Source organism: Hypanus sabinus, chromosome 2, assembly GCF_030144855.1.
Source record: "Hypanus sabinus isolate sHypSab1 chromosome 2, sHypSab1.hap1, whole genome shotgun sequence".
Taxonomy (NCBI): domain Eukaryota; kingdom Metazoa; phylum Chordata; class Chondrichthyes; order Myliobatiformes; family Dasyatidae; genus Hypanus; species Hypanus sabinus.
Window position 1 is genome coordinate 211,815,998 of NC_082707.1, and position 27,447 is coordinate 211,843,444.

General features: G+C 41.1%; 1 protein-coding gene across 8 annotated transcripts in view; it reads right to left on the bottom strand.

Annotated features, from left to right (window-relative positions):
- The window catches only part of pomt2 (protein-O-mannosyltransferase 2), a 344,167-nt gene that overhangs the window by 174,274 nt on the left and 142,446 nt on the right, over positions 1-27,447 (bottom strand). For all 8 annotated transcript variants that reach the window (XR_009510880.1, XM_059962960.1, XM_059962973.1 and 5 more), the window contains one exon: positions 5,215-5,374. Coding sequence is in view for 7 of the 8 variants with exons in the window: in XM_059962960.1 (XP_059818943.1) it covers positions 5,215-5,374 (160 nt within the window). In the remaining variant the exon portion in view is untranslated. The remainder of the gene's footprint in view (positions 1-5,214; positions 5,375-27,447) is intronic.

Sequence of the window (27,447 nt, forward strand, 5' to 3'; positions counted from 1 at the left end):
AATGAGGTGGAGGATAAATGTATGGCTGAGGGATTGGAGGAGGAGGCAGGGATTCAGATTTCTGGATCATTGGGACCTCTTTTGGGGCAGGTGTGACCTGTACAAAAAAGACAGGATGCACTTGAATCCCAGGGGGACTAATATCCTGACAGGGAGGTTTGCTAAGGCTACTGGGAAGAGTTTAAACTAGAATTGTGGGGGGTGGAAACTGAACTGGAGAGACTGGGGAAGAGGTGGCTGGCTCACAAATAGAGAAAGTTTGGAGACAGAGTGTGAGGGAGGATAGGCAGGTGATACATAAGGGACACGCTCAGACTGACGGTTTGAGATGTATCTATTTTAACATATGGAGTATTGTAAACAAAGCGAATGAGCTTAGACCATAGATCAGTATTTGGAGCTATGATGTGGTGGCCATTACAGAGATTTGGATGGCTCAGGGACAGGAATGGTTACTTCAAGTGCAGGGTTTTAGATGTTTCAGAAAGGACAGGGAGGGAGGCAAAAGAGGTGGGGTGTGGAACTGTTGATCAGAGATAGTGTGACAGCTGCAGAAAAGATGGACGCCATGGAGGGATTGTCTACGGAGTCTCTGTGGGTAGAGGTTAGGACCAGGAAGGGGTCAATAACTTTACTGGGTGTTTTTTATAGACCACCCAAAAGTAACAGAGAATTCGAGGAGCAGATAGGAAAACAGATCCTGGAAAGGTGTGATTATAACAGAGTTGTCACGATGGGAGATTTTAATTTCCCAAATATCGATTGGCACCTCCCTAGAGCAAGGGGTTTAGATAGGGTGGAGTTTGTTACATGTGTTCAGGAAGGTTTCTTGACACAATATGTAGATAAGCCTACAAGAAGAGAAGCTGTACTTGATTTGGCATTGGGAAATGAACCTGATCAGGTGTCAGATCACTCAGTGGGACAGCATTTTGGAGATAGTGATCATAATTCTATCTCCTTTACAATAGCATTGGAGAGAGATAGGAACAGACAACTTACAAAAGAGTTTAATTGGAGTAAGGGGAATTATGAGGCTATCGGGCAGGAAATTGGAACTTAAATTGGGAACAGATGTTCTCAGGGAAAGATACGGAAGAAATATGGCAAATGTTCAGGGGATATTTGTGTGAAGTTCTGCGTAGGTACATTCCAATGAGACAGGGAAGTTATGGTAAGGTACAGGAACCATGGTGTACAAAGGCAGTACTACATCTAATCAAGAAGAAAAGAAAAGCTTACAAAAGGTACAGAGAGATAGGTAATTTTAGAGATATAGAAGATTATAAAGCTAACAGGAGGAGCTTAAAAAGGAAATTTGGAGAGGCAGAAGGGGCCATCAGAAGGCCTTGGTGGGCAGGATTAAGGAAAACCCCCCAAGGCATTCCTCTTTTTCTTTCTTTTTCAATCTTTTTATTGTTTTTCAGAAGTAAATACATAATAATCATAATAGTATAAAGGGAGTGGGATTACATTACTGATGATTGATGTAGGGAAACAAAGCTATAAATAGCACCAATATAATTGACCTCCCAAACCCTTGTTGATACCCAAAATAAAAAAAATAAAAAGATGGGGAAAAAAACCCAAATTTAAATTAAAAAAAACTAAACTAAACCAAACTGAGACAAAACTAAACAAAGCTAGGCTATTCAATTATATCAAATAAAATCTTTAATGTCGTTAACTCCGCTCCTCTACTCAAGCTAATGAATAAAATAATCTGAAAAGGTCAGATTACATTCTATGAAAGTGTTGAATAAAAGGCCTCGCCAAGGCATTCCTCAAGTATGTGAAGAGCAAGAGGATAAGACGTGAAAGAATAGGACCTATCAAGTGTGACACTGGGAAAGTGTGTATGGAACCGGAGGAAATAACAGAGGTACTTAATGAATACTTTACTTTAGTATTCACTATGGAAAAGGATCTTGGTGATTATAGGGGTGACTTGCAGCGGACTGAAAAACTTGAGCAAAAAATATTAAGAGAGGATGTGCTGGAGCTTTTGGAAAGCATCAAGTTGGATAAGTTGCCAGGACCAGATGAGATGTACCCCAGGCTACTGTGGGAGGCGAGGGATGAGATTGCTGAGCCTCTGGCAATGATCTCAGCATAATCAATGGGGCTGGGAGAGGTTCCAGAGGATTGGAGTGTTGCAGTTGTTGTTCCCTTATTTAAGAACGGGAGTAGAGATAGCCCAGGAAATTATAGACCAGTGAGTCTTACTTCAGTGGTTGGTAAGTTGATGGAGAAGATCCTGAGAGGAAGAATTTATGAATATTTAGAGAGGTCTAATATGATTAGGAATAGTCAGCATGGTTTTGTCAAGGGCAGGTTGTGCCTTACAAGTCTGATTGAATTTTTTGAGCAAACACATTGATGAAGGAAGAGCAGTAGATGTAGTGTATATGGATTTTAGCAAGACATTTGATGAGGTACCCCATGCAAGGCTTATTGAGAAAGTAAGGAGGCATGAGGTCCAAGGAGACATTGCTTTGTGGATCCAGAACTGGCTTGCCCACAGAAGGCAAAGTGTGGTTGTAGACAGGTCATGTTCTGCATGGAGGTCGGTCACCAGTTGAGTGCCTCAGGGATCTGTTCTGGGAACCCTTCTCTTCATGATTTTTATAAATGACCTGGATGAGGAAGTGGAGGGATGGGTTAGTAAGTTAGCTGATGACACAAAGGTTGGGGGTGTTGTGGATAGTGTGGAGGGCTGTCAGAGGTTACTGCGGGACATTGATAGGATTCATGGATGGAAGATGGAATTCAACCCAGTTAAGTGTGAAGAGGTTCATTTTGGTAGGTCAAACATGACAACAGAATATAGTATTAATGGTAAGACTCTTGGCAGTGTGGAGGATCAGCGAGATCTTGGGGTCCGAGTCCATAGGATGCTCAAAGCAGCTGCACAAGTTGGCTCTGTCTTTAAGAAGGCATACGGTGTATTGGCCTTCATTAACCATGGAAATGAATTTAGGAGCCAAGAGGTGATGTTGCAGCTATATAGGACCCTGGTCAGACCCCACTTGGAGTACTGTGCTCAGTTTTGGTCGACTCACTACAGGAAGGATGTGGAAGAAATAATGCAAAGGAGATTTACAAGGATGTTGCCTGGATTGGGGAGTATGCCTAATGAGAACAGGTTGAGTGAACTCGGCCTTCTCCCTTGGAGCGATGGAGGATGAGAGGTGACCTGATAGAGGTGTAGAAGATGATGAGAGGCATTGATTGTGTGGATAGTCAGAGGCTTTTTCCCAGGGCTGAAATGGCTGCCACAAGAGGGCACAGGTTTAAGGTGCTGGGGAGTAGGTACAGAGGAGTTTTTTTTTTACACAGAGCAGTGAGTGCGTGGAATGGGCTGCTGGCAATGGTGGTGGAGGCGGATACGATAGGCTCTTTTAAGGGACTTTTGGATAGTTATATGGAGCTCAGAGAAATAGAGGGCTATGGGTAACCCTATTAATTTCTAAGGTAGGGACATGTTCGGCACAACTTTGTGGGTCAAAGGGCCTGTATTGTGCTGTAGGTTTTCTATGTTTTCTTCTTGACAGCCTTCGTACACCACAGAATCTGTTTCTACACCTGCTCCTCAATGTCTGTTACTATTGGGTGGTCTATAAAAAACACCAAGTAGATTTATTGACGCTTTGCTGTTCCTAACTTTCACCCACAGAGACTCAGTAGACAATCCCTCGATGGCTTCCTCCTTTTCTGTAGCTGTGACACTATCTCTGATTAGCAGTGCCACGCCCCCATTTCTTTTGCCTCCCTCCCTGCCCTTTGTGAAGCATCTAAAGCCTGGCACTCAAAGTTACCATTCCTGCCCCTGAGCCACCCAAGTATCTGTAATGGTCACAGTATCACAGATCCAAGTACTGATCCACACTCTAAGCTCATCTGCTGTGTTCAAGATGTTTCTTGCATTAAAATACACACACCTCAAACCATCAGTCTGGAAACATCCCTTCTCTGTCACCTGCCTCTCATGCTGCCTTCAAGCTTTCTCTATTTGTGACCCAACCGTCCCTGCCTCTGTCTCTTCAGTTCGGTTCCCACCTACCTGTAATTCTAGTTTAAACTCTCCTCAATAGCCTTAGCAAACTTTTCGAATATTGAAAGACCTAGACAGAGTATACGTGGAAAGGATGTTTCCCATGGTGGTAGAGACTAGAACAAGAGGGCACAGCCTCAGGATAGAGGGGCACCCTTTCAAAGCAGAAGTGCAAAGAAATTTCTTTAGCCAAAGGGTGGTGAATTTGTGGAATTTGTTGCTACATGCTGCTATGAAGGTCCGGTCATTGGGTGTATTTAAGGCAGAGATTGATAGGTTCTTGATTGGCCATGGCATGAAAGGTTATCGGGAGAAGGTCAGGAACTGGGGTTGAAGAGGAGATAGAAAATATGGATCAGCCATGATTGAATAGCGGAGCAGACTTGATGGGCCAGATGTCCTAATTCTGCTCCTATGTCTAATGGTCTTATGGATACATCCCTATGACCAGCTGGCTGGTGGTAAATTGAAACCATTACCAGACTTCAAGTCATGTTCCCCGCACACTTTCCATGTGTGCTTGATTGAACATCAAGCAAGCAACTCAGTCTCACAAAAAAAACAGACAAAAATGCAAAAGAAGCAGCAAGGTCTCCGCCTGATGAGCCACAAGGCACAGAAAGGAAGAACAGCAATATCTCTGAGATGGCCTGTAGGATTGTCCTCCAAAATTGAACATCAACTTTTTTTTTGAAAATTGCTTTATCTTGTTTTGCCTTCATAGTATTATCTCCATATCCCTCAAGATGCCGCTTTGGACATGAGCTGCTCAGAACTACAGTGGTGCCTACAGTGTTGCTATCACTCAAGTCTATTCCACTCCCTTTCAGACTATGCGTCTGGTCTCTCTCGGTGCCTGAACCTCAAGGAACTCCATCTCATCTTCCAGTCTGGCACATTACAGCTTTCAGGAACAGCTTTCACATCTACCTCTGAACCCAGCACCAAGATAAAACCATTATTTTCCAGACCAGCTGAGATCACAGGTCTTGGAGATCATGTTTCCATGGAATCCAAAATTATTGTTCCCTCGAATCAGACATTTGTTCCTTTGCAGTTCACAGACACATGACTTCAAGAAATGGACGGACACCAATAAATATAAATAACACATGGTATAATACCCTAACTCAAAAAATGCTGCATAAAAAGCTACTTACCAAAGATACGTCAAGAATTCCCAGAAGGTGCCAGAGGTCACTGGCAGTGTTAATTCCAATGAGGATGATCACAAAGATTCCAACAAATTTTACTCCAAGGGCTCCAGCAATATTAACTCCTGTCAATATCAACCATTGCCACCAAGGTAGAGAAAAGGGCCTAAACATATATGGAGAACAATTATGGGAACAATCACATTTCAAATAGTTTGCTGTTAATATGAAACTAGCTGGGAATGAATTCAAATGGATAACTGTAGGCTTGCAGATTGAGCAACAAAGTAGCCATGATGAAAAATGTGAAGCCATCCACACTGGCAGTCATAGAGTTAGCCAGCACAGAAATAGTTTTTCCAACAAAACTTATCCATGCTAAGCAAGTTGTCTATCTAGAGCTTGTCCCATATGCTCCTAAGCTTTTGCTATCTATGTACCTATGGAAATGCCTTTTAAACATTGTAATTGTACCCACCCTGACTTCCTCTTGTAGTTGGAATGCCCTTATTAAGATTTCTACTGCTATGCTGTGAGGTAGTTTATATTAGTAGATTTCTGCTAATAACCCTAAGAGCAGTGTGCTATACTGGAAAGTGAGTCTTGGCTTCAGCTAAGATAAGGACCCACGTTGTCCAACTTAGGAATGTGAGTCAGCCAATCAGGATTGTGGGATGTGAGAGGTTCTAGAGAGCTGTAGGGACAAGTTTTCTGAAGGACAGTAGTCTGGTTTGGGGTCTTTTGGTAGCAGCAACAAAGCGTGGCACAAAGGAAAATACTGCAAAATGCCATTGGAAGGAGAGTCCCTGTTACAAGAAGCACTTTGTGCAGGTGAATGGCTCCAAGATGGAAGGGTCAATACTCCTGAGAGAGAGAGCCAGTTTGTTCGCGACGGACTTCGAGGGAAGTTTAGAATGTGGCAGGTGCTTTCCCACAGACCGTGGGTCCAAGTAAGAGTTGCACCCCCGAAAATCCAGTATCAGCTCCAATGATCACGTGCACATTGGACTGGTTTAACTGTAATGGGGCCTTTTACTTTCTTTTATATTAATTTTCTTATTCGCTGTTTGATAAAGCTGAAATTGGTAAATAAACTTACTTTATAATTTTATGCAGTGTATGATCTGTTATTTCTTGCCGACCAATAATTGTGTACAGGCAGAATTCATGCAGTATTTGTTCAAATCGAGGTTCCTTTAATCAGAACAACATGGCGTTCCTGTTTTGTTGAACACCAAAATGTATCAGCCCTCGACCTATATTGTATATGAAAAGTGGCTTTCTCACCGCTGGGTCATCTGTTTGTTAGCAAACGAGCTGAGTATGTACATGAGCACTTAAGAGAGGGTTACACAGCTCATTCCATTTACTCACCACTCTATGTGAAGAAATTGCCCTTCGGGTCCCTTTTAAATTTTTTTCCTCTCACCCTGAAACCATGTCCCTTATCTTAGACCTTGGGAGAAAATAAATCTCCTTATCTATAATCACACATGATTTCATGAACCTCAGTCCCCTGCACTCCAGAGAAAACAGCCCCAACCAGTCCAGTCTCTCCTTATAACTCTCAGCCTTCAGTCCCAGTATCATCCTTTACATAATAACATCCTTTCTAGAGGTAGTTGAGCAGAACTGCACATAATATACCAAATACACTCTCACCAACATCTTTCATGTACAAGAGTAACATGACATCTTAACTCTTGAATTCAATGCCTTGCCAAACTAACTGCCTTCTTCACCACTCTGCCTATCTGTATCTCTGCTTTGAGATAACTATGTACCTGTCCCCTTCACACATTCTGCTCTGCAATACTTTCCATTGAGCTACCATTTACTGTACAAGTCTTGCGTGGTTTCCAAAATCCAACACCTTACACTAGCTTGAATAACATTCCATTTTACTGAAGAAGGCTCCCAGCCTGAAACATTGACTCTTTATTAATTTTAATAGATCCTGCCTGGCTTGCTGAATTCCTCCAGCACTTTGTGTGTGTAACTCTGGACTTCCAGCATCTACAGTACCACTTGTGTTTATAATATTCCATTTGCCACTCTCTGGTCCCCTTCTTATGGACATCCAGAGAACGTGGACCACCACCTTTTCAATATAAGTAACCCTCTTCACCATCCACTTCAGGTGATGTTGTCCATGTTATTAACACTGTCATCCAAATCATTAAACAGCTAACAAAAGTCAGCAGAACAAGCACTGATCTCTTGGACTCGCATCTGAAAACCCATCCCTTGTAATACCATGCTTTGCCACCTTCCACCAATGCAAAGTTGTGTCCAATTAGCTTACTCACACTGAATTGTATAACCATAAAACCATTAGATATAGGAGCAGAATTAGGCAATTTGACCCATCGAGTCTGCTCAGCGACTTCATCATGGCTGATCCATTTTTCCCTCTCAGCCTCATTCTCCTGCCTTTTTTCTGTATCCTCTCATGGCTTGATCAATCAAGAATCTATCAACCTCTGCCTTAAATATTCATAAAGACTTGGCCTCCACAGATACCTGTGACAACAAATTCCACAGATTCACCACTCTCTACCTAAAGAAATTCCTCCCCATCTCTGTTCTAAAAGGATGCCCTTCTATTCTGAGGCTGTGTCCTCTGGTCCTAGACTCTCTAGTGGGAGTAAACTTCCTCTCCAATCCACTGTATCAAGACCTTTCACCATTTAATAGGTTTCAATTAGGTCACCACTCATTCTTCTGAATTCTGGTGAATCCAGGCCCAGAGCCATCACTCTTCATATGACAAGCCATTCAATCTTGGAATCATTTTTCTGAATCTCATTTGAACCCTCTCTAGTTTCAGCACTTCCATTCAAAGGGGCTCAAAACTGCTCACAATATTCACAGTGAGACCTCACCAGTTCATTAAAATGCCTCAACATTACATCCTTGCCTTTGTATGCTAGTCCATAAGACCATAAGATAAAGAAAGTTCAGCTGGAGACGCTCATGGAGTGAGTACTGTTTTGGATTCGCTCCATAACCTGTACTTTTTTTTAACCTTTGATCACACTTATTCAGCTTATTTTTACCTATACCAAAAGTTTCTTTATTCATTTTTTTTTGGATTTACTGCCAAGAGTTTGTTGTGAACTTTTGAAGATATGCAAACAGAAATGTCTCTCAGGTCTAAGGGACGGGATCCCGGACGTAATCCGAACGGTAACGGAAAAAAGCAGGCTCCGACACAACAAACTCAATTAACTTTTGAATTGTTTATGGAGGTTTTGGATAAAAAATTTGCTGAACTACAACAATTTTTTAAAGAAGATATAAAGGCTTTTCAAGAGTACATGGTTAAGACGGATTTAGTAATTAAACAGCAACAAGCTCTTATTGCGTCCCTGCAAGAAGATGCTCGGAAGCGAGATTTGACTATTGGAAAACTGCAACAGGATTTAATTTCGACCATTAAGCTGATGGAAGCCCTTAAAGCCAAGAGTGACGATTTTGAGAATCGGTCCAGAAGACAGAACTTACGTATACTTGGTCTTCCTGACGGCATAGAAAAAGATGACCCTTCGATATATTTTGCTCAACTTTTAAAAGAAGCGTTTCCGACGATTTTCCCGAATAACCCCCCTTTATTGGATCGGGCACATAGAATTCGGCGTCAATCACCGAGTGTTACAGACAAACCTTCGGTGGTAATTGTCCGGTTCCATTATGTACATGACAAAGAACAACTTATAAGAGCTTCTCGTCGAGCAGGAATGATTAAATTCAAAGATTTTTGCTTCCGCCTGATCGAAGATTTTAGTCCAGACCTTTTAAAAAGAAGGCTTCTTTTTAAACCGTTGATGGCTGAATGTTATGTGAAAAATCTGAAACCTGCGCTTCTATACCCTGCGAAGCTTCGAATATCTCCGTCGAATGCTCCACGACAGGTTTTCATTTCAACTTCAGAAGCGAGAAAATATCTGGAGGAGAACTTCCCTACTGCTACAGACACCAGTCTCTAATAAATGAACAATTCTGATCGTGTAAGATGGTTCTCGATCTCTTAAACCAGAATTAAAATCTGGTTATTGGTGTAGGTTCATCCTACACCTTATACTTAAGTTAAAGTGTGTTTGCGTCATATTAATTGTTTTGCCTTATACACTTTAATCATTTAACTACATATTTGTCTATTAACTTTGTTCCTTCGAAGGTATATTTTTAATTCTTTGAAGGTGAATTTTTCCTTGATTAAGATGGTGGTTTTTTGGAAAAGATTTTTGGTTTTGCTTAAGATGGCGTTATGTTTATATTTTTCGTGTTTCTTCCATACAATGCATCGCTTATCTTAGCTTAAATATTTTTTGTTTTGTCTGGGCCAGAGCCCGATTTATAAGTTTTTTTTTAGTGATTATATTTTTATTCTTTTTACAACTATACTTAGAAATATGGTTTTTATTATAGCGATTTTAATTTTTAAAGTTGGGGTGATTCTTTTATATATATATCCTTTTTATATGGAGTGTTCTTCAGCTGACATGGGGGTAGGATTAGTCTTACTTTTTCTCTTTTTAAGTCATATTTTGGCTTTTTCTCTTTTTCTCGGGGGGTGGGGGGATGGTCTGTTTTCTAATTCTATTTTTTTTGTACCAGTTTGTGTTAGTTTTTTTATTTGGGCTGTTTTTGAACTTCAAATATGTCTGTGTTGTCGTCACTTCTGGGTCTTCTCACTACTTTTGTTCCTCTTCCGGGTGCATGAGTTTATAAGTTGGTTAACCCTTTTTATACCAAAGGGTTGATTATAGAATTATGGCTCAGACCATTAATTTTGTGTCTTGGAATACTAATGGTTTAAATCATCCAATTAAACAAAAGAAGATTTTCAAAGTATTCCAAAGACCTAATGCTCATATCATTTTTGTACAAGAAACTCATGTGAGGAGGGAGGACAAATTTCATTTTTTTTAGATTTTGGCGGGGTCAACAGTATCACGCAAATTCGAATGCTAAAGTAAAAGGAGTTTCAATTTTTATTGACTCCTCTATTTCATTTGTTCAACATGATATTTTTTCAGATCCGAATGGCAGATTTTTGTTAATTACGGGTTTACTTTGTAATAAAAAGGTTGCTTTGGTTAATGTTTATGCTCCAAATGTGGATTGTCCTGACTTTTTTAAGTCTTTATTTACTTCTTTACCCAATCTAAACGAATATAAGTTAATAATGGGTGGTGACTTTAATTGTTGTTTAAATCCTCTGATGGATAAATCTTTATCTATTCAGACTTTACCTAATAAGTCGGCCACTTGTATTAACTCTTTTTTGACTGACAATGGAGTTTTTGATATTTGGAGATTCCGGTATCCTAATGACAAAGAGTTTTCTTTTTTCTCACATGTTTATCACTCTTATTCAAGAATTGATTATTTTTTTGTAGACTCTTGTTTTATTCCATTGGTAATCAGTTGTAACTATGATATTATAGCTATCTCTGATCATGCTCCGTTATTACTTTCTATGAAATTTACGGATACAGCTTCTAATGCTAGACAATGGCGATTCGACTCTACCTTGTTGCAAGACTCTGAGTTTATAAAATTTATGAAGGAGCAGATCGACTTCTTCTTCTCAACTAATTCTACAGATGATATTTCCTGCGGAACACTTTGGGACACTTTTAAAGCTTATATACGTGGACAGATTATTTCTTATTCTGTTGGTTTGAGGAAACGTATCAAGATGGAAACTCTTTTATTGGTTGATAAAATTAAAGAGATTGATAAGAAATGTTCGATTGCTCCTAGTAAGGAGCTTTACAAACAAAGGGTTGAACTTCAAATGGAACATAGTTTATTACTTACATCCTCGATTGAAAATCAATTAATGAAAACTAAATCTGATTTTTATATACATAGTGATAAATCTGGTAAGCTGTTAGCTAGTCAATTGAAGAATGCTTTGGTTAAGCGTCAAATCACTAAGATTGGTCAGCAGAATGGGAATTTGACAGTTAATCATGATGAGATAAATAAGGCATTTCAAGATTTCTATACCTCCCTGTATCAATCTGAATTTCCTCAAGATTATAATACCATGTCTGATTTTCTTGGAAAATTAAATTTTCCGAGGTTATCATCTGATGATCTTTTGATATTGGATACTCCTATTACGGATGTAGAAATTAAAGGGGCTATTTCCTCAATGAATTCTGGGAAAGCACCGGGTCCAGATGGTTATACAGTTGAATTTTTTAAATTTTTTTCCGCTACTCTTTCCCCTTGGTTAGGTAAGGTTTTTGAGGAAGCCATTAGATTAGGGAATTTGCCACAATCTTTTTATAGAGCTTCCATTTCTTTAATATTGAAGAAAGATAAAGACCCTACTAACTGTGCTTCTTATAGACCTATATCTTTATTGAATGTAGACTCCAAGATTTTTTCCAAGTTACTGGCATCTAGATTGGAGAAGGTATTACCCAAAATTATTTCAGATGATCAAACTGGCTTTATTAAAAATCGTTATTCTTTTTTTAACATTAGGAGATTGTTGAATATTGTTTATACTCCCTCACATGATACTTCAGAATGCGTGATTTCATTAGATGCGGAGAAAGCATTTGACAGAGTTGAATGGCCTTACTTATTTAATGTGTTGGAGAAGTTTAATTTTAGTCTGATATTTATATCATGGATTAAATTGATTTATCATACTCCAGTAGCCTCAGTGTTTACCAATAATCAAAGATCTCCCTTTTTTCGCCTATTTCAGGGCACTAGACAGGGATGTCCTCTTAGTCCATTACTATTTAACATTGCCTTAGAACCTTTGGCAATTGCCATCAGACAATCACAGGATATTTTGGGTATTAATCGTGGGACAGATATTCATAAGTTATCTTTGTATGCAGATGATCTATTACTATTCATTTCTAACCCGGAGAAATCCATTCCAGCAGTTTTATCATTATTGGCTCAATTTAGTGAGTTTTCTGGGTATAAGTTAAATCTTAATAAAAGTGAATTGTTTCCATTGAATAAACGGGTCCCAATTTATGGAAATTTACCTTTTAGATTAGTTAATGACTTTTTTACCTATTTAGGGATCAAAATCACAAAAAACCATAAAGATTTATTTAGATTTAATTTTTTACCCTTAATTGATCAGATTAAAGGTTTGTTTACTAGGTGGTCACCTCTGTCTTTATCCCTAATAGGTAGGATTAATGCTATTAAGATGGTTATTTTACCTAAGTTTTTATATATTTTTCAAGCGATACCAATTTTTATCCCGAAATCTTTTTTTACTAATGTTGACTCTAAAATTTCTTCATATATATGGCAGAATAAAAATCCCAGGTTAGGTAAAACATATTTACAGAAGACAAAAAAGGAAGGCGGGTTAGCATTACCTAATTTCAGATTTTACGATTGGGCAGTTAATATTAGATATTTGTTATGTTGGTTGAAAGATGGGGGTGGATCTTTTGGCCCTTGTTGGGTGAGTTTAGAAACTAAATCGGTATCAGCTTATGCTCTGGGTTCTATTTTAGGGACTTCTCTCCCTTTTGCTCTTTCTAAATTGCCGAAACGAATTGACAACCCGATAGTTAAACATACTTTGCGTATATGGTTTCAATTTCGGAGATTTTTTGGGTTGACTCAATTCGTTTTAAATAGTCCTATTGTATTTAATTGTTTTTTTCACCCTTCCATTATAGATCAAGCTTATTCGGCTTGGAAAGCTAAGGGATTACTAAGATTTTCTGATTTATTTTTAGATAATTGTTTCATGTCTTTTGAGCAATTATCCAACAAATATAACTTGCCGAGATTTCATTTTTTTTAGATATTTACAGACTAGACATTTTTTAAGTTCTGTACTCTCTACGTTTCCAAATTTTGTGCCTTCAGATACTTTGGAGAGTTTATTTGAATTAGACCCTTTTCAAAAAGGGCTTATTTCAAAACTTTATAATATAATTATGAAGATATGTTCAGAGCCTCTTTATAAGACTAAAAAGGATTGGGAAAGAGAGCTTAGTTTTAGTATTTCTAGTGAGAATTGGGATAGAATTCTTCAATTAGTTAATACATCATCGTTATGTGCCAAACATTCACTAATACAATTTAAGGTCGTACATAGGGCCCATATGTCCAAGGATAAATTAGCTCGTTTTTACTCTCATATAAGTCCTATTTGTGATAGATGTCATTCTGAAATTGCGTCTTTAACTCATATGTTTTGGTCGTGTTCATTTTTGGAGAAATATTGGAAAGATATTTTTGATATTATTTCTGCGGTTTTGAATATCAATTTACAACCTCATCCTATTACCGCAATTTTTGGTTTACCAATGTTAGACTCACTGCATTTATCTTCTTCAGCCCGTCGAATGATTGCATTTCTAACTCTGATGGCTAGAAGATCTATATTGTTGAATTGGAAAGAAATTGATCCTCCCACTGTATTTAATTGGTTCTCTCAAACTACGTTATGTTTAAATTTAGAAAAAATTAGAAGTGGTACTTTTGAGACTTCTATTAAATTTGAAAAGTTATGGAGACCATTTATTCAACATTTTCATATGATGTAATATGACCCTGTGCCAAGTTCATTTGATTTCCCAGCTTTTAGCTTATGTATTTTGAGAGGACCGGAAGTGACGGCATTGATGAATACTTATTTTTGTGAAATATTATAAACAGCCCCCCTTTTTTTTTCCTCTTTTTTTTGTTTCTTTTTTTTATTACTTATTAGTTATAGTTATTAGATTAGCTAGTTTTGCATTATAAAAATTTTTTTGTTTGTTTTTTTTTTCTTTCCTTTTTCTGTTTTCTTTATATTATACATTATGAAATATTTAGATTTACTATGTCCATACATATATCTTATGGCTTAGGTCTTGGTAAACCCATATATATTGTAACTATTATGTATGTTTTTTTTTCATATGTAATGGAATGTGTATGTTGGTAATTTCTTTATCAATATATCATTTGTATTCTGTCCATATTACTAATACTAATAAAAAGATTTAGGAAGAAAAAGAAAAGATAAAGAAGCAGAAGTAGACAATTCGGCCATTGAGTCTGCTCCACCCTTCAATCATGGGCTGATCCAATTCTTCCAGTCATCCGCACTCCCCTGCCTTCTCCCCATACCCTTTGATGCCCTGGTTAATCAAGAACCTGTCTCTGCCTTAAATACACCCAATGACTTCACCTCCACAGCTGCTCGTGGCAACAAATTCCACAGATTTACCACCCTTTGCAGATTTACCACATTTCTCTGCATCTCTGTTCTAAATGGACGTCCTTCAATCCTGAACTCGTGCCCTCTTGTCCTAGACTCCCCTACCATGGGAAGTAACTCAGATGAGCAGCTAGGGACTAAAGAAGGAAGGATTCAAAGGGGGGAAAGGGGCCACAGTGGTTGACAAAGGAAGTCAGGGATTGCATAGCATTAAAAAAAAGGAAATATGACAGGGCTAAAGTGAGTGGCAGGACAAATGATTGGGAAGTTTTTAAGGAACAACAGAACTTAACTAAAAAGACAATACGGGGAGAAAAAATGAGGTACGAACGCAAGCTAGCCAGGAATATAAAGGAAGATAGCAAAAGCTTTTTTAAGTATGTGAAGAGAAAGAAGATAGTTAAGAACAATGTTGGGCCCTTGAAGAATGAATTGGGTGAAATTGTTATGGGAAACAGAGAAATGGCAGAAGAATTTAATGAGTACTTTAGATCTGTTTTCACAAGCAATCTCCCAGATGTATGGATGGGCCAAGGACATAGGGTAACAGAGGAAATGAATCGGATTGACATTCGGCAGGAAACGGTGATGAGTAGACTGATGGGACTGAAGGCTGACAAATCCCCAGGTCCAGATGGTCTGCACCCTAGGGTGCTAAAGGAGGTGGCCCTGGAAATAGCGGATGCATTGGTAACCATTTTCAAATGTTCCTTAGATTCAGGATCAGTTCCTGAGGATTGGAGAATGGCTAATGTTATCCCACTTTTTAAGAAAGGAGGGAGGGAGAAAACAGAGAACTATCAACCTGTCAGCCTGACATCGGTGGTGGGAAAGATGCTAGAGTCCATTATTAGAGATGAAATAGTGGCATATCTAGAGAGCAGTGATAGGATTGGGCCAAGCCAGCATGGATTTACCAAGGGTAAATCATGCTTGACTAATCTGTTGGAGTTTTTCGAGGATGTAACCATGAAGTTAGATGGGGGGGGATCCAGTGGATGTAGTGTACCTTGATTTTCAGAAGGCATTTGATAAGGTCCCACATAGGAGATTGCTAGGTAAAATCAAAGCTCAGGGCATCGGAGGGAAAGCATTGACATGGATAGAAAACTGGTTGGCAGATAGAATGCAAAGGGTAACGGTGAATGGGTGTTTCTCGGAATGGCAGGTGCTGACTAGTGGGGTGCCACAGGGCTCGGTATTGGGACCACAGCTGCTTACGATTTACATTAACAATTTAGATGAAGGCATTGAGAATAACATCAGCAAATTTGCTGATGATACTAAGCTGGGTGGCAGTGTGACATGTGATGAGGATGTTAGGAGAATTCAGGGTGACTTGGATAGGCTGGGTGAGTGGGCAGATACTTGGCAGATGACATTTAATGTGAATAAGTGTGAGGTTATCCACTTTGGGAGTAAGAACAAGAAGGCAGATTATTATCTGAACGGTGTAGAGTTGGGTAAGGGAGAAATACAAAGAGATCTCGGAGTCCTTGTTCATCAGTCACTGAAGGTGAATGAGCAAGTGCAGCAGGCAGTGAAGAAGGCTAATGGAATGTTGGCCTTTATTACAAAGGGAATCGAGTACAAGAGCAAGGAAATCCTCTTGCATTTGTACAGAGGCCTGGTGAGACCATACCTGGAGTACTGTGTACAGTTTTGGTCTCCAGGGTTAAGGAAGGACATCCTGGCTATAGAGGAAGTGCAGCTTAGATTCACGAGGTTAATTCCTGGGATGTCTGGACTGTCTTATGCAGAGAGGTTAAAGAGACTGGGCTTGTACACGGTGGAATTAAGGAGATTGAGAGGGGATCTGATTGAAACATATAAGATTATTAAGGGATTGGACAAGATAGAGGCAGGAAATATGTTCCAGATGCTGGGAGAGTCCACTACCAAAGGGCATGGTTTGAGAATAAGGGGTAGGTCATTTAGGACAGAGTTAAGGAAAAACTTCTTCTCCCAGAGAGTTGTGGGGGTCTGGAATGCACTGCCTCGGAAGGTAGTGGAGGCCAATTCTCTGGATGCTTTCAAGAAGGAGCTAGATAGGTATCTTATGGATAGGGGAATCAAGGAATACGGGGACAAGGCAGGAACCAGGTATTGATAGTAATTGATCAGCCACGATCTCAAAATGGCGGTGCAGGCTCGAAGGGCTGAATAGTCTACTTCTGCGCCTATTGTCTATTGTCTATAAATTAAAAAGCAGAACCACAAATGTGGCAATCTCTGGATTACTACCTGAGCCACATGCAGATTGGCAGAGGGTTGAAAAGATTAGAGAGTTATGGGTGTGGCTCAAAGATTGCTGTGGGAGAAGTGGGGGGAAACTGGTAACTGTATTGGGGAAGGAGGGAGCTGTACCAATGGGATGGGCTCCATCTGAACCGTGACTGGACGTGGATCCTAGCAAATTACATAGTTAAGGCTGTGGATAGGGCTTTAAACCAAGTAGTAGACGGGTGGGTTCAACAGATTGGAGAAGTATGGATGAAATAAAAGGAAAAGTGTGGGGGAAAAAAAGCAAAAGATAAAAAAGAGAAAAGTGTGAAGTAAAGAAAAGTCAAGTGCAAAAGAGAAGAAGATTACAAGATTTTAAAAGCACAATGAGTGTAAGGGCACTTCATCTGAATCCCTGTAGTATCTGAAATAAGGTCAGTGAAGTTGTGGTACAAATCAGTACAAAGAGGTATAATTTAGTTGCCATTACAGAGTCGTGGTTGCAGAGTGGAGAGGATTGGGAATTAAATACCCAAGGATCTCAGGCAATACAGAAGGATAGGCAGGAAGGTAAGGGAGGTGCAGCAGCGCTCTTAATTAAGATGAGATCAGGGTGATAGTTAGAGATGATATTAGATCTCAGGGGCAGAATATTGAATCCATCTGGATGGAGATTAGGAATATTAAAGGATAAAAATCACTGGTGGGAATTGTCTATCAGCCACTGAATAATAACATTACAGTGTCACCGGCAATAAACAAAGAAATATCTGAGGCTCGTAAGAATGGAACAGCAGTTATTGTGGGGGACTTTAACTTGCACATAAGATTGGGTGAATCAAGTTGGTCAACCCAGTCTTGAGGAAGATTTCATAGAATGTATCCATGATGGCTTTCTTGAACAGCACGTTACTGAACCTACAAGGGAACATGGTCCTGCACAATGAGACAGGTAAAATTAGTGATGTTGCAGTTAGGGATTCTCTTGGAAAGAGTGATCACAGTATGACTGAGTTTCTCATACAAATGGAGGATGCAATAGTTCGATCTAAGACTACAAACTGTGTGAATTGGTGATAATATTTCCTCCTTGCTGACTATCAACACTCGTGCAACTCAGGAGAATGTGCTTAGCCCAATACTCTACTCTCTCTATACCCATGACTGTGTGGCTAAGCATAGCTCAAATACCATCAATAAATTTGCTGATACAACCGCTCTTGGTAGAATCTCAGACGGTGACAAGAAGGCGTGCAGAAGCGAGATATGTCAACTGGTGGAGTGGTGTCACAGCAACAAGCTTGTACTCACCATCAATAAGACTCTGGACTTCAGGAAGGGTTAGACGAAGGAATACATGCCATAGAGGGATAAGAAGTAAAGAGAGTGAGAGTTTCAAGTTCCTGGGTGTCAAGATCTCTGAAGACCTAACCTGGTCCCAACATGTTGATGCAGCTATGAAGAAGGCAAGACGGCGACCGTACTTCAGTCGAAGTTTGAAGAAATTTGGTATGTCAACAAAAACACTCAAAAACTTCTGTAAGTGTACCATGGAGAACATTCTGACAGGCTGCATCACTGTCTGATATGGGGATGGTGGGCTTCTGCACAGGACCGAAAGAAGCTGCAGAGGGTTGTAAATTTAGTTGGTTACATCTTAGGTGCTAGCCTACAATGCACCCAGGACATCTTCAAGGTGCGGTGTCTCAGAAAGGCAGCATCTATTATTGAGGACCTCCAGGACCCAGGGCATGCCCTTTTCTCATTGTTACCGTCAGGTAGGAGGCACAGAAGCCTGAAGGCACTCACTCAACAATGCAGTGGAGAGCGGCCAATGAGTGAGTGGGCCATGAAGGAGTGGAGTTTTGAGGCTTTGGTTTGCAAGATTTTGGCAAGAAGAGGTGAAGGATGAGCTTGCTCCCAGTAAGGCAAGGCAGGGTAAGTTTCTTTAATTAATTTAATTAACTTAGGAGTTGTTAATGGAGGCAGTAGTTAGGGCAGTCTAATGCTCTGATTGTAGGATGTGGGAAGTCAGGGACAGCACAATTGTCTCTGATGATTACACTTGCAAAAGGGGCATCCAGCTGCAGCTCTTATCAAACTGAGTTAGGGAACTGGAGTTGGAGCTGGATGAACTTCGATCTATTACTACCTCTGCCTCTGAATGATCCAGAGTTTTAGGGAGACAGTCACCCCTAAAAGTCAGGAGACAGGTAACTGGGTGACTGTCAGGAGAGGGAAGGGAGTAAACAGAAAGAGCAGAGCACCCCTGTGGCCGCTCCCATCAACAATAAGTATACTGTTTTGGATACTGTTGGTGGGGATGACCTACCAGGGACAAGTTGAAGTGGTCATGTCTCTGGCACCGAGACTGGACCCTCAGCTCAGAAAGGAAGGAGGGAAAAGAGGAGAGCAGTAGTGATTGGGGATTCGATAGTTAGGGGGACAGATAAGAGGTTCTGTGGGAGAGATCGAGAATCCTGAATGGTCTGTTACCTCCCTGGTGCCACGGTCCACAATATCTCGAATCCAGTTCTCGGTATTCTCAGGAGACAGGGTGAGCAACCAGATGTCATGGTCCACGTGGGGACCAATGACATAGATAGGAGTAGGGATGAGGTCCTGAAGAAGGAATATAGGGAGTTAGCAAATAAGTTAAAAAACAGGACCTCAAGGGTGGTAATCTCGGGATTGCTGCCTGTGGTAGATGAATGCGTGGCTGAAGAGTAGGTGCAGGGGGCAGGGGTTCAGATTTCTGGATCAATGGGATCTCTTCTGGGCAAGGTCTGATCTGTACAAAAAGGATGGGCTGCACCTGAACTGGAAAGGGACCAATATCCTGGCCAGCAGGTTTGCTAGAGCTGTTGGGGAGGGTTTAAACTAGTTTGGCAGGGGGTGGGAATCAGAATGTGAGTGCAGAGATTAGGGTAGAAGGACAAGGGCATGATGCTATGTGTTCTGAGTTGGTGAGGAATGACAGGCAGGGGACAAAACAAATGTAGCCAGTTAGAGGGGTTGAAATGTGTCTATTTCAACGCTAGGAGTATTAGAAATAAAGGGGATGAACTTAGAGCATGGATTAGTACGTGAAACTATGATGTTGTGGCCATTACTGAAATTTGGCTGGAGGTAGGGCAGGATTGGCTAATGTAGGTATTGGGTTTAGGTGTTTTAAAAGGAATAGGATGGGAGATAGAAAGGGGGAGTGTGGGGAAGTAGCATTACTGGTCAGGGATAGTATCACAGCTATAGAAAGGGAGGACACTGCAGAGGGAGTATCCACTGAGTCGATGTGGATGGAAGTCAGAAATAGGGAGGGATCAGTCACTGTGTTGGGAGTAGTATATAGGCCCCAAAATAGCCCTCAGGACACCGAGGAGCAGGTAAGCAGGCAGATTTTAGAATGGTGCAGGAAATACAGGTTTGTAGGTATGGGTGATTTCAACTTCCCTCATATTGACTGGCACCTCCTGACTGCAAGGGGGATAGATGGAGCTGAATTTGTCAGGTATGTTCAAGAAGGATTCTTGACACAGTATGTGGACTGGCCGACGAGAGGAGAGGCCATACTGGATCTAGTTCTGGTTAATGAACCTGGTCAGGTGGCAGATCCCTTGGTGGGGGAGCATTTTGGTGAGAGTGACTATAACTCCCTTAGCCTCAGCATAGCGATGGAAAAGGATAAAAACAGACAAAATGGGGAAAGTGCTTAAGTGGGGAAGGGCTAACTATGAAGGGATGAGGCAGGAACTAGCAAGAGTAAATTGAAAACAGATGTTCACAAGGGTGAAAGCACAGATATGGAGATAGTTTAGGGAACACTTTTGCTGGGTTCAGGATAAGTTTGTCCCACTGAGACAAGGAAAAAATGGTAGGAAAAGGGAACCATGGCTGACGAAACACATGAGGCAACTCGTCAAGAGGAAGAAGGAAGCATATGTTAGATATAAGAAGCAGGAAGCAGGAGGGGCTCATGAGAAATATATAGGGTAGCCAGGAAGGAGCTTAAGAAAGGACTTAGGAGAGCTCAAAGAGGGCATGAGATGGCTTGGCATGTAGGATTAAGAAGAACTTCAAGGCGTTCTATGCATATGTGAAGAACAGAAGGATGACAAGAATGAAGGTGGGGCCGCTAAAGGATAAAGAGGGTAACATGTGCCTGGAGGCAGAGGAGGTTGGGGAGGTCCTAAATGAAAACTTTGCTTCAGTATTCACAAGTGAAAAGGACCTTGATCAGGGGGAGGTCAAAATAAAACAGGCCTGTGTGCTGGACAATGTGGAGATTAAGGAAGAAGTAGTGTTGGATCTTCTTAAAAACATCAGGATTGATAAGTCCCCAGGGCCAGACATGATATACCCCAGGTTGCTATGGGAAGTGAGAGAAGAGATCGCTGGAGCAGTAGCTATGATCTGAATCCTTTTTGGCTGCATGGGAGGTGCCAGAGGACTGGAGAATGGCAGAAGTACTTCCCTTTTTTTAAAAAAGTTAATAGGGAGAATCCTGGGAACTACAGACCAGTGATTCTTACATCGGTGGTCTGCAAACTATTGGAAAGGATTCTTAACAATAAGATCTATGAGCATTTGGAGAAGTACAGTCTACTGAAGGATAGTCAACATGGCTTTGTGAACAGAAAGTCGTGCCTCACGAGCCTAATTGAGTTTTTTTGAAGAGGTAACAAAAAAAAAATTGATGAGGGTAGGGCAGTAGATGTGGTCTACATGGACTTTAGCAAGGCATTTGACTAGGTCCCCCATGAGAGGCTCATCCAGAAAGTCATGAGACATAGGATCAGTGGAACCTTGGCTGTTTGGATAAAAAATTGGCTTACAGGAAGAAAGCAGAGGGTAGTAGTGGAAGGAAAGTATTCTGCCTGGAGGTCAGCAACTAGTGGAGTGCTGCAAGGATCTGTCCTGGGACCCCTGCTCTTTGTCATTTTTATAAATGACCTGGATGAAGAGGCAGAAGGATGCATGAGTAAGTTTGCAGATGACATGAAGATTGGAGGAGTTGTGGATGGAGCTGTAGATTGTTGAAGGTTACAAGAGGATATAAACAGGATGCAGAGTTGGGCAGCAAAGTGGCAGATGCAGTTCAATCCGGATAAGTGTGAGGTGATGCATTTTGGAAGGACAAACCAGAAGGCTGAGTATAGGATTAATGGTTGGTTACTTAAGAGTGTGGATGAACAGAGGGACCTTGGGGTTCAAATCCGTACATCCCTCAAGGTCACTGCATAGGTTGATAGGATAAGAAGGCTAATTGGATGCTGGGCTTCATTAATGGGGGGATTGAGTTCAAGAGTAGAGAGGTCATGTTGCAATTCTACAAATCTCTGGTGAGACCACAATGTTCAGTTCTGTATTGTGTTTAGTTCTGGTCGCCTCATTATAGGAAGGATGTAGAAGCTACGGAGAGGGTGCAGAGGAGATTTACCAGGATGTTGCCTGGATTGGAGAACAAGTCATATGAAGCAAAGTTAGCAGAGCTGGGACTTTTTTCCTTGGAGCATAGAAGGATGAGAGGGGACTTGATAGAGGTCTACAAGATTATGAGAGGCATAGATAGGGTGGATAGCCAGTACCTGTTTCCCAGGGCATGAATAGCAGACACCAGTGGGCATATATACAAAGTTAAGGGAGGAGAGACATCAGGGTAAGTTTTTTTTTACAAGAAGGGTTGTGGGTGCCTGGAATGACTTGCCAGGGATGGTGGTGGAGGCTAAAACATTAGGGGTATTTAAGAGCCTCTTGGACAGGCACATGGATAAAAGAAAAATAGAGGGTTATGGGGTAGTGTAGGCTTAGTACTTTTTTTAAGGATATATGGGTTTGCACAACATCGAGGGCTGAAGGGCTTGTACTGTGCTGTAGTATTCTAGTGTCTAGTGTCTGGAGAAGGGGTAATTGATATTGGGTAATGAGGAAATGGCAGAGGATTTGAAGACTATTTTGTGTTGGTCTTCATGGTGGAGGACAAGTCTAACATGCCAAAGAGAGATGTATGGATTCAGTGGGCGGTAGGTTCTCAATACAGTAGCTATCGCTAAAGAGGAAGTGCTGAGTAAACTTGTGGGCCTGAAAACAGTTAAGTCCCCTGGACCTGATGAATGCATCCAAGGGTATTGAAAGAAATGGCAGAAGTAATAGTAGAGGCTTTGGTGATAATTTACCAAAATTCTCTGAACTCTGGGCAGGTCCTGAAGGATTGGAAGACAGCGAATGTCACACCACTGTGTGACAAATTGTATGTCACATGCCGGCGATAATAAACCCAATTCTGATTCTGTTCAAAAAAGGATGTAGGCAAAAGGCAGGTAACCAGGCCAGTTAGTTTATTATCTGTAGTTGGGAAAATGCTTGAAGCTATCTTTAAAGAAGAAATAGCGAGGCATCTGGAAAGAAATGGATTCATCAGGCAGATGCAGCATGGATTCAGCAAAGGCAGGTCCTGTTTGGCAAACGTACTGGAGTTCCTTGAGGACATAACGAGCACAGTGGATAGAGGAAAACAGATGGACGTTATTTACTTGGATTTCCAGAAAGCATTCAATAAGGTGCATAAAAGACTTATCTATTAGATAAGGATACATAGATGTAGCGCACTGTAAGGTTTCACTGCTAATGTAATGGTTTCTCTGTAGCAGCAATACTTGGGTTTTGACTGGAGATAACAGGGCTTGGAATGTGGGGGGGCCTCTCCAATGAGAGACATGTTGTTTCTTGTGAGTCTGAAAGAGAGATTTTCATGGTCTTTGGTCTGCGAGAGGAGAAGAAGAAAGACGCATGGGCAGACAGCTGGTAGACCACTGGACGGAGTGGACCAGGAGTGAGGGTCCGAAGGTCGACCATGCTTGGAGGAGGTCAATGGTTGATGAATGGCAATATCTGTGAGCTCCAACACGCACTTTTGACTTTTCTCTTAAAACGGGCCCTTTTTCTTTTTATTTTCTTTACTAACCCTATATCCAAGATTAAGACTTAAAGTTCAATCAGTTAATTTCATATGGTGTACTGTCTGATATTTTGCAATGAAGATCTGTAACCAGGCAACACGTCACGCAGCATCCACACAAACGAGATTTCTCAGTTTGGCGGACCAGAAGTTGTCTTCCCCTAGATGAACACATGCTGGCCGAGCCTAAGGATTACACAGAGTTGAGGGTGATGTATTAGCATGGATAGAGGATTGGTTAACTAATAGAAAGCAGAGAGCTGGGATACAAGGGTGTTACTCTGGTTGCAATCAGTGGTGAACACTGTGCTGCAGGGGTCAGTGCTGGGCCCGCAACTGTTCACAATATACATTAATGTCTGGAAGAGGGAACCAAGCATAATGTATCTTAAGTTTGCTGTTGATACTAAATCAAGTGTAAAAGCAAATTCTGCAGAAGATACGGTGAGTCTGCAGAGTGATATAGATAGGTTAAGTGTGTGGGCAAGGGTCTGGCAGAAGGAATACAATTTTGGTAAATGAGAGTTCACCCACTTTGGAAGGAAAAATTGTAGATTATTATTTAAATGGTAAAAAATTGCAGCATGCTGCTGTGCAAAGGGACTTGTGAATGCTTGTACATGAATCACAAAAGGTTGGTTTGCAGGTGCAGCAGGCTATCAAGAAGGCAAATTGGTTGTTGGCCTTCATTGCTAGAGGAATTGAATTTAAGAACAGGGAGATTATACTGCAACTGAAACAGGATATTGGTGAGACTGCGTGCAGTTCTGGTCTCCTTACTTGAGGAAGGATATACTGGCTTTGGAGTTGGTGCAGAAGAGGTTCACCACGTTGATTCCAGAGATAAGGAGGTTAGACTATGAGGAGAGATTGAGTCACCTGGGACTGCACTCGCTGAAATCCAGAAGACGGAGATCTTATAGAAACACATAAAATTATGAAAGGGATAGATAAGATTGAGGCAGGAATGTTGTTTCCACTGGTAGGTGAGACTAGAACTAGGGGAATAGCCTCAAGATTCAGGGGAGTAGATTTAGGATGGAGATAAGGAGGAACTACTTTTCCCAGAGAGCGGTGAATCTGTCGAATTGTCTGTCCAATGAAGCAGTGGAGGCTACCTCGTAAATATATTTAATACAAGGTTGGGTAGATTTTTACATAGTAGGGGAATTAAAGGTTATGGGGAAAAGGTAGGTAGGTGGAGATGAGTTCATGGCCAGATCAGCCACGATCTTATTGAATGGCAGAGCTGGCTTGATGGGTCAGATGGCCTACTCCTGCTCCTATTTCTTATTTCAAACAAACTGCCCCTCCACATATCTTTGTATCATCCACAAATTTTGCAACAGGAATAGATCCGTGGCACTTAAGTCTGGCAACCCAGGTCTGTCTAAGAAAACCAGGTATAATGACCTACCTGGAGGAAGCAACAGCGGCCATGCCTCTGGCACTGAGTTTGGCCCTGTGGCTCAGAAGGGTACAGTACCTAAGAGGATAGCAGCAGTATTCGGGGACTCTCTAGTTAGGGGGACAGATAGGCAATTCTGTGGATGCAAAAAGGAAACACAGATCATAGTTTGCCTCCCAGGTGCCAGGGTCCATGTTTCTGGACATGTCCACAATACCCTGAAAAGGGAGGATGAGCAGCCAGAAGTTGTGGTACATATTGGTACCAACGACACCAGTAGAAAAAAGGTGGAGGTCCTAAAAAAAATACAAGTAGTTGGGAAGGATGCTGAGAAGCAGGACTTCAAAGGTAGTAATCTATGGATTACTGTGAGTATAAGAATAGAATGAGGTGACAGATAAATACATGGCTGAAGAATTGGAGCAGGGAACAGTGGTTCAGGTTCCTGGATAATTGGGACCTCTTCTGGGACAGGTGGGACAAGTACAAAAAAACGGGTTGTACTTGAATCCAAGAGACCAATATTCTTGCAGGCAGGTTTACTAGACCCGAGGTAGATGAACTCATGGCGCAACTGTTGGGAGTGGTTTAAGCTAACATGGCAGGGGATGGGAACCAGTTTGACTGAGCTGAGGATGAGGCAGTACATATACAGGTAGATGATGGATGTAACATGAATGTAAGGAAGAACAAGCCAATGACTGGGTACAAATGCAGACAGAACAGAGTTAAATCGTACTACAGAGGGAAATTTCAAAATGGTAAAGAACACAAGACTGAAGATGCTGTACTTAAATGCACGTGGCATTCGGAATAAGGTGGATGAACTCGTGGCGCAACTAGAAATTGGTTGGTATGACGTTGTGAGCATCACTGAGTCATGGCTGAAAGAAGGTCATAGTTGGGAGATAAATATCAAAGGATATACTTTGTATCAAAGGGACAGGCAGGAAGACATAGTTGGTGGTGTGGCTCTTGGTAAGTGATGGAATTATATCTCTGAGTGACATGGGGTCAGAGAATGTTGAATCTTTGTGGGTGGAGTTGAGAAACTGCAAGGGTAAAAAAATCTTGGAAAATTGGAAGAATGGGCAAGAAAGTGGCAGATGGAATACAGTGTTGAGAAATGTATGACAGTGCATTTTGGTAAAAGGAACAATAGTGCTCACTATTATTTAAATAGGGAGAAGGTTCAAACTAAATGGGGTTGCAAAAATGAAAGGGTTAACTTATGAGGAGCATTTGGACCTGCACTCACTGGAATTTAGAAGAACGTGAGGGATCTCACGAAACCTACAGAATGTTGAAAGGACTAGACAGGGTGGATGTGAAGAGGATGTTTCCTATGGTGGGGGCATCCAGAACTAGAAGGCACAGCCTCAAAATGGAGAGGTGACCTTTTTGAACAGAGGTAAGGAGGAATTTTTTTAGCCAGAGACTAGTGAATCTGTGGAATCCTCTGCCACAGACTGCGGAGGATGCCAAGTTCATGTGTATATTTAAGGCAGAAGTTGATTGTTTCCTGATCGTCAGGGCATCAAAGGATGTGGCAAGTAGGGAGGTGTATAGGGTTGAGTGGGATCCAGGATGAACCATGACGGAATATAGGAGCAAATTCGATGGGCTGAATGGCCTAACTCTGCTCCTGTGTCTTATGGTCTTACTATTTGGGGCTCAGTATATACCTCCCTTCTGAAAGAGATGGCTGAGAGAGACATTTGTAACGATCTTTCAAGAATTACTAGATTCTGGAATGGTTCTGAAAGACTAGAAAATTACAAACTTCATTCCACTCTTCAAGAAGGGAGAGAAGCAGAAGACAGGAAATTATATTCCAGATAGTCTGACCTCAATGGTTGGGAAGATGAGGAGTCAATTGATAAGCATATGGCTTTTAGGAGGCACTTGATAAAATAGGCCATAGTCAGCGTGGTTGCAAGGGAAAACCTTGCCTGACAAATCTGTTGAAATTCTTTGAAGAAATAACAAGCAGGATAGACAAAGGAAAAATCGGTTGTATTTTCAAAGGCCTTTGACAAGGTGCCACACAGGAGGCTGCTTAACAAGCTACAAGATTCTAGCATGGATGATACAGTAGCTGACTGGCAGGAGGCAAAGAGTATGAATAAAAGGAGCCTTTTCTGGTTGGCTGCTGATGTAATGGTGTTTCACAGGGGTATGTGTTGGGACCGATTCTTTTTACAATATATTTTATTGATCGGGATGATGGAATAGATGGTTTTGCTGAAAATTTTGTAGACAATACAAAGATAGGATGAGGGCAGGTAGTTTTGAGGAAGTAAAGAGGCTTCAGAAGGATTTAGACAGATTTAGAGAATGGGCAAAGAAATGGCAGGTGGAAAACAGTGTCAGGATGTGTATGGCCATATACTTTTGTAGAAGAAATAAAAGGGTACACAATTTTCTAAATGG